Raw genomic sequence first — 8,107 nt, 5'->3', positions numbered from 1 at the left:
CTAGTAATATATTTACTGAGAAAAATGGTGACGTGTTCAATACTTATTTTACCCGCTGTATATACAAACCTAGCGTAAATTGTAATGAATTTTGTGTTTGGTAGATTGGTTCTTTGTTGTAATAATACTTTTTGGCAAAAAATCATATATCATTGAAAAGCCTCTTAATTTTCCTTTTAAATGGTGCCACATTTGTTATGAACATGCATTTGTGGGATGAGCCGTAGAGCTGAGTATGTGGGTTGCACACGTGAAAAAATTGTCAAATCTTACCTGCCAAACAGCTTATTTTGCTGTTGGTATTGACACTTCCTTTAAGTTTCTGGTACCCCCAAGCGCTGCCAATCCTAGGATCTATTGCCAAGAAGCATCGTAACAACAAAGAAAATTTTAGCTTATTATTGAAATGTAACTACACTCATCGTAGTCTTTAATACTGTAATAATATTGACATGTATACATTTGTGTTTGTTGGGTTTCTGTGCACAAATAGAACTTTAGAGTTAAGTTTCTAAAAAAAAGTGCTTGCACTAAAAAGATTTTTCTTAATTTTGAGTAATCAGATGCTGATGGAATTTAAATAGCAATTTAGAGAGCAAAAGTTACATTTTTGGCATAACTAAGACATTGTAAGCAGTGAATTTAGAGAAGTCTTCTGCTTTTTCACTAATTGATTGAACTTTTTTCAATTTTTAGTCTGATAGAATTTATTTCCAATCTTGGTCGTGTTTAAAAGTCAACCAAAGACACATAAAAAGCCAGCAGACATTGTTCTCATTGTACACGTAAAGTTTAAAAATTTCTACAAAACTATAATAAAAAGCCAGTCAAGGCCTATTGAAGAATAACTAAAACTTTAAGCACTTAAACATCAACATTTGCATAATAGTTCAGTATTTTCTGCTGTTCAATAAACCATAAAGCAAATAATGTCCTTCAAGGCTTAAAGCTAATAAGTCTCTTTAGTAGTCCTTGTGAGAGGAAGGGATGTGGAGCATGCAGCTGTTAAATGGACCTCTGCAAACTGGGCCACTGGGCCACGTGCATCAGTAGTCAAACATAACAGTGGACTCGGACTGACTAATGTGGTTTTATTGTTCCATACGCCAATGAATTAATGCCGTTTTCCAGTCCCAGGTGACTGTAGCAACAATGAGACTTATTCTGATTGATTGTCCCAGGGCAACTTTTCAAACGGGTTCATTTGGTCCAATGTGGAGCAGAAGGAGCTCAATGACCCGGAGTTTCTGGATTTACTGGCGTAAATGTATCAGTTCAGTCAGAATTCCCTCACTGTAACTATTTCAACACACAGTCACAAGGAGTCACACTTAAGTTTTTTAGTTTGTATGGAATTATTTAGCCTACTTTTGTTGCCTGGTGTGTTTATGCGCATGTAATAATCCATCTATCCATTTTCTGACACTTAGCCATAGTAGGGTCACAAAGTCAACAGGTCTAGGAGAGAAACATACATTCCTCTCCTCAGCAACAGTTTCCAGTTCATACTCRGGGACCACAAGTCCAGACAGGATATGTACACTCTACAGCGAGTCCCGGGTCTTCCCTAGGACCTTCTACCAGTGGGACATGCATGGAATACCTCTAAAGATAGGTGTCCAGTAGGCATCCTAATCAGAAGAACCACCTCACCTGACTCCTTTCGATGCAGAGGAGCAACGACTCTACTCTGAGCTCCSTCTGGATAATGGAGCTCCTCACTCTGTCTCTAAGGCTGAGCCCGGCCACACTTTAAAGGAAGCTCATTTTAGCCGCTTGTATCCAGGATCTCGTTCTCGTTCTTTCGATCATAATCCACACCTCATGACTACAGGTGAGGGTTTGAATGTAGACAGACCAGTAAATCGACAGCTTTGCCTTTTGACTCGGCTCTTTCTTCACCATGACTGACCGAAACAACACCCTCATTACTGAGGACGAGGCCCCAATCAGTCAATCTCCTGCTCCATCCTACCATCACTCAGGAACAAAACACCCAGATACTTAAACTCCTCCTTTTGATGATGGTGTATAATAAAGTCACATTTAAAACAATTAGAAGTAGATTTAAGACTCAGTCCGGCTCTTGTTGATTTGGTGTAAAACCTCAGCTCTTCTGCATCAAAAAAATCTAGTTGAGGCAAGTAGGGGTCTCTGCAGAACGTGTTGTCCTGTGGGCGGAGACGGCCCAAATCGTCATTGGCTGAGGTCTTAATGTGGGCGGAGACGTCCCTGCTCGTGATTGGCGGAGGTGTTGATGTGGGCGGAGACGTCCCTGCTCGTGATTGGCGGTGGTCTTAATGTGGGCAGAGATGGCCCAAGAGATGTGATTGGTCGGATTGACGGTGGGGTTTGAGGAGGCTGGAGGCAGCGGGGAGTAGCTTGGTCGAGTCGGGCAGGAAGTAACATGTTTTTTTAGATTAATTTTAGTCATAACTTGAGAAAGGAATATGCTAGCTGTATGAAATTTGAACGACATACATGTGAAAGGATGTGTAACAATATGGCTTGGTTAAAACATCCCTAACCAGCCTGTAAAAAATAGCTAAAATTCAATATTTTTTACAGGCTGGTTAGGAGTGCAGCTAGCATATTCCTTTCTCAAGTTATGACTAAAATTAATCTTAAAAAACGTTGCTTCCTGCCCGACTCGATCAAGCTACTCCCCGCTGCCTCCAGCCTCCTCAAACCCCACCATCAATCCGACCAATCACATCTCTTGGGCCATCTTCGCCCACATCGAAACCTCCGCCAATCACAAGCAGGGACGTCTCCGCCCACAGGACAAAACCTACTGTAGAGACCCCTTACTCAGTTGAGGTGGGTCAGGCTTCTGATTCGTTGGCATTCTGGTTGCCTTTTCTGGAAGTTTTCTAGGCACATCCACTTGGAGACCCCAGCTCAGATCCATAACTCTGAAGGGGTCGTGTATCGTTCCTGATCTGCAAATACCTTTGGAACCCCTAGGAGGAACTGGAGGACGTCACGTTCTGTATAGGCAACAGAAAATAGATGGATAGTTTAATAATTCTAGTAATTAATAAAACACAAACACTGCCTTTGACAGCTTTTTTATTTCTTATAATCTCCCTGTCAGCATCACAGATCTTTGAAAGTTTACACGCCTTCACGATCTGACATGTGTACCACACCCTTATTCATTTACTCATTGGTCCATGTGTTTTGGTTTACACAGCAGCATTGTTTTATCTGCCTTATCAGGGGTTTAATGTTTCTGGCAGTAGAGCTTTGGGTGGGATTGTGGTGGACATGCATGAGTTGGGTAGGTGTTTGCTGCACCACCCCATCAAGCAAAGAGATTTATTGTTCATCACGGAGTTTATAAAAGGATTGAGGAAGATGGACAGGCAGATCAAGTCAGCAGAGGTTAAAGTGTTGTCAATGCAGCTGTAGTTTGAGATAAAGTTGACATCATTTAAACCAAACTCCAACCATCAGTTTAATCTAAAAGCTAACAAACACGGAGCTCCTAAATTAATCAGGGTCTGCATTGATGGGATTTTCACCAGTGACCCTGAGCTGCCTCCCTGCTCTCTACCTGATTCCTCTCTGGCGCCGTCTGCCCCCGTGTTTGGTTGACTTGATTAAATCCGGGGTGTAATGAGAAACAAATTACGACTTGTGCAGCATGATGACTTGAAAGGAGGGGGTGATAATTCGTATGTTCATCCACCTCCTTAAAGAGATCTATGTGAGGACGGCTCTTCTCCCAATTCACAGATCTCTTCATCTCCCCCTCTCGTTTCCTGGATGTGCTCGCTGCTCCTGCCATCTCTGAACATGACTGTGTGCTTCGTGTCGCACAAACAGGGAAGTAAATAGCCAATATGTATTCATGAGTGCTAACTTGAGGCATCACCATCAAAGTCATCAGTCTCTGGCCTGAAATGGTTTCATTAGTGCTCTTAATGATGCTGCAGACACACTGTTGCAGTGTGTTTTGTATTTGTCAGAGTTACCTGGCAAACCTGATATGTGTCCAGAGAACAAAGAGGAAAGTCCTCAACAGGCTTTGAGGGAAAGCAAAATGAAAACATCCGAAACAGTTAAAATGTGATGTGTAGTTTTTTTTATTTCATGTCAATAACCTGACACATAATATGTTTATTTAGTTATTATAGGAATTTATAGAAGCAAAAGATGAAGATATTTTTGTTTACATCAATGGTATCCCAACCGGTTTACGTCAAAGATCCCCATTTTTACTCCCAAGCCAAGGACCTCCCTCCTTTCGCTACTCCCCATGTTACGAATAACATAGAGTTGTTGTTTATTGCCCACTGAAATACACTGCCTAAATGTCACTTAATCTTTTATATCAATCATACAAACACTAATTTATAAACATGCATTTGAGCTTTATAGCAACACAACTAAAGCTGTGTTGAATCACATCAGAAAATAAAACATAAACTACATTTAATTTGCTCTTAAAATATTAGAATCAATAACACATCAATGTTAATCCAAACTGTAGAAAAAACAAGTGTTAGCATGGCACTAACTAATTGCTAAACCCCATAGAAAACCACTAGCATTAAGCTAATTTCTCCAGAACATTTCTCAGAAGTTAACACAAAATTAATCTACACAGTTACGCACTTAACGCAATTACAAACAATTTACCACATTGGACAATAAATGGACTGTAAATGTAATAGTTTTCTTAATTTCTTTTGTATGTTATCTTCTTGTATTTGCGGCACAGCCAACACAGTCCTTCAGAACCAAAGTAAACAATCTATAGAGCCCCCTAGTGGAATGGATGGATCTCTACCAAAGATATATTAAACCTTTATTTATTTTTTTATGTTTTTTATTATAATTATTATTATTTGTCAAAATCAAAGAAAAATGTGAATAGTGACAAACTTTTATTTGGAAAAGGTAAAAAGAAGGAACTAACTTGAACTTGTTTTGCTCTCAGGCCCCCCTGGTTGGGAACACTGTTCAAAAGCAACATGAGCAGCTAAATGTTTGAGGATCCAGAATCTTTTATTCAGCTGCAAGTTTAGCATCAAAACAAGCAGGATTTCCTGTCTGCTGACAAATGGCCTCCTAAATTGTAAACCAATTTTATTTCCAACCAAGCAATTCTGCATTTTACTACAAACTAAAGCTAAAATGACTTTAGCTGGGGTTTTTTTAATGTACAAAACAAATTTAGGGATCAGTCAGTTAACAATTTGCACTCATCTTATACACATTGTTGTAACTCAGTGTTTTCCTCCCTGATGGAGTAATGACCCTCCTCCTCTGCTCTTTTCTCTGTCCAGTGGTATTGGTAGAAACTGGCCGTGGGCGTCAGGTGGGAGCAGCATCCTGGCAGAATACGGCACCCTGCATTTGGAGTTCATGCACCTCAGTGTACTCTCAGGAAAACCTGAGTTTGCTCAGAAGGTAACAAAAGAGAGGACAGAACAGAGATGCTGTGTTTCCTGTTGTTTCATTATTTTCATGTTTCTATATTTTATAAGCCTTTTGGAATCGAACCACTTTGGTGTATTTGAAATATTTTCACTATTTTTTAATGTTCAGTTGTCTTTTGCTACCTTTAGTTATCATCTAGCCTTTTGGTAATTATTGATACATTTTCTACTTTAGCATTTAGCTAAGCTTTTGCTGCTTTTATAGTTAGAATTTTGCATCTTTTAGCTAAAATTTTTTTGTTTCTTATAACTTTAAAGTGCATGTGACATGCATATCCTTCAAATACAAAAAGTCAAAGAAACTATCTTTATATTTAAGAAACTTGGCATAATACACATAATTTTACCCGTTTCGTCACATATCTGACATATTTTCTTTTTAACTTGGCTCAGCCAAAGTGGAACAGGAAGTGACATCACACTCCCTGATCTTTGTTTATTGAAGCAATATTATTAGAACTCTGATTCTTCTTCATCTCACCGAAAGTGACTCAAAATAATCAAAAGAAACAGTAGATGCTTCTCCACAGTMTAGGTTGTTGGCTGTTTTAGCAAAGCTCTGTTTACATTCTGTCATTTTCCTGTTACTTCACATGCAAATATCTCAAGAACCGTTCATCTCAGCAATGTGAAAAAAATGTTGTAGTATGATATTTATGTTATCTTTCTAAAAATGCATTCATATTTATTACAATATGTAATGTCTTAAACAGTTTCAACTACTTTAGCAAATGTCTGTAAAGTCATTCAGCATTCACTCCACATTTTCAAAGAAACTGATTTCTAATTTGTGTTGTTTGTTTACCAAAAGGTAATGACCATCAGGAAAGTCCTTAACCGCCTGGAAAAACCTCAGGGGCTCTACCCAAATTACCTGAACCCAAACAGCGGCCAGTGGGGCCAACGTAAGTCCATCTCACCCCTCTGTTTTCTTATTGATTAACATGTTAGTGATATAGTTTTGTAAGAAAATTTAGTGTTCGTTAACTGAAATCGTGACGAAACCACCTGAATGTTGAATAGATTAAAATGTGAAGGGAAGGACCATACAACACCAGTGACCARAGTGAACGGTGGTTTAATGCTCTCTGTGCAGGCAGAAACCAACGCTGAATAAAAACCGGAAGTCCCGGTCTATAAGTACATGGCTCTTCAGTGCCTGGTACGCCCACTACAGGCCTACGGCTGAATCGCAGACACTCAACAGACACCCTGTCCTCATGTTTGATTAACGGTTTTTTTATGTGTTGTGATGGTGTTTCAGGCATGTATCTAAACCTATTTTAATCAAGACATAACAATAGTCAAACAATAGATTATAACAATCAATACTTAAAAATGAAAACTATGAATGTGGTGTGGTGCTTTTAAAATCTGTTTCTAAATGACCAAATATATTTCTTCAGTTTGTTGAATTTTAATTTAAATCTTATTTATGTCAACTTCATGGTCAAAGTATTACTGAATGTCACAATTTAAAATGACATTTAATATTTAATGAAACTATTCACCACCTTGTTTACCAGCCTTTTAAACAAACTTTGATCTGTTAGCACTCAGGGTTTGTGTTAGACATGACTCTCAACTTCAAAACTCACAAAACATCAGTAAAACTAAGTTGTAACCATTTTGTGGTTTCACGGCAGATTAAAACATTAAAACATTTACAGCTAATTTAAGTGAATATGAATATAAATTGAATCCTTGTTGTCCCAGGCAGATATTTTAACAGAGCCTTACCTTTCTCCACAAAATAAAGTCAAACTGAGGTGTAATTATCGTAAACGTCACAAACTGAAGTCTTTAGGGTACAGAGTATTTGGACTTTAAGCCCTATGTTGGACTTTTGCTTTATAGTTTGATAAACGTGGCTGAAGTTGGAGCTGAAGTTTTAATGCATGCAAATTGCAACTTCTCCACATCAGTGTTGAACACGTTATTTCCATTTTTTATTTTTTTCACCTGTAATTTGTTCCAATTAAAATCAGGAGAGGTCATATCCAAGTCCTTTACTGTAATCACTGCAGACGGAAAAGTTCAGAGAGGTTTTAGGTTGTTTTTTCTCTCCCATTTGTCCCTGAGCTAACCTCCAGTTGGACAAATCATCCTTCACTGGTTCTTTCTGCTTGTGTTCTGAGGTTCACTGACTTCTTATGAATATTATATCACAATCAAGACCCAGAGCTGTTTGTTAAAAACTGTCCTGATAATTAGTGTTTATATGTCAAAACCTGCTACAGTTAAAGACCTAACCATCCTTAAAGGAGTGCATATCACCTGCAGAGGTTTAGACTAAGATCATGTAGCAGTTTTGGTCAAACCTTGAAAATAACATGCGATGTCTAGGTGTGTAAGAAAATATTGATACATGAAATATTGCAATATTTCATTATATCATTTATCTAAAGCACTGTTTTGATWTTTACCGTATTCAAGTATAATACGTAAAATTTAATCCATAAAATCATCCATAAAGTTGGGAGGTAGTACTATACTCAGATAAATATTTTTATTTATGTATTTTAACTCAAATATCGGCTTCATTCACAAAATGCCTGACTCCAGAAATGAGACCACGTCGTAAAAATCAGTTGAAACGAGCTCACCTCTGACACTCCTCCATGCTTCAGAGTGAGATAATAACAGATCCAGGCAGG

The 8,107-nt window shown here is 38.3% G+C and overlaps 1 protein-coding gene across 1 annotated transcript in view; it reads left to right on the top strand.

Moving 5' to 3' along the window:
• LOC106531563 (mannosyl-oligosaccharide 1,2-alpha-mannosidase IA) overlaps nucleotides 1–6,355 on the top strand; it is a gene marked incomplete at its 3' end in the record, with an annotated part of 155,151 nt that extends 148,796 nt beyond the window's left edge. Inside the window, 2 exon segments of the mRNA XM_014027463.1 lie at nucleotides 5,298–5,421; nucleotides 6,262–6,355. Of these exon segments, the coding sequence (XP_013882917.1) occupies nucleotides 5,298–5,421; nucleotides 6,262–6,355 (218 nt within the window).
• Between the last annotated feature and the right edge of the window lie 1,752 nt (nucleotides 6,356–8,107).

This window comes from Austrofundulus limnaeus, unplaced genomic scaffold, assembly GCF_001266775.1.
Source record: "Austrofundulus limnaeus strain Quisiro unplaced genomic scaffold, Austrofundulus_limnaeus-1.0 Scaffold650, whole genome shotgun sequence".
NCBI classification, from domain to species: Eukaryota; Metazoa; Chordata; class Actinopteri; order Cyprinodontiformes; family Rivulidae; genus Austrofundulus; species Austrofundulus limnaeus.
This window is presented reverse-complemented; position numbering and strand designations above follow the sequence as displayed.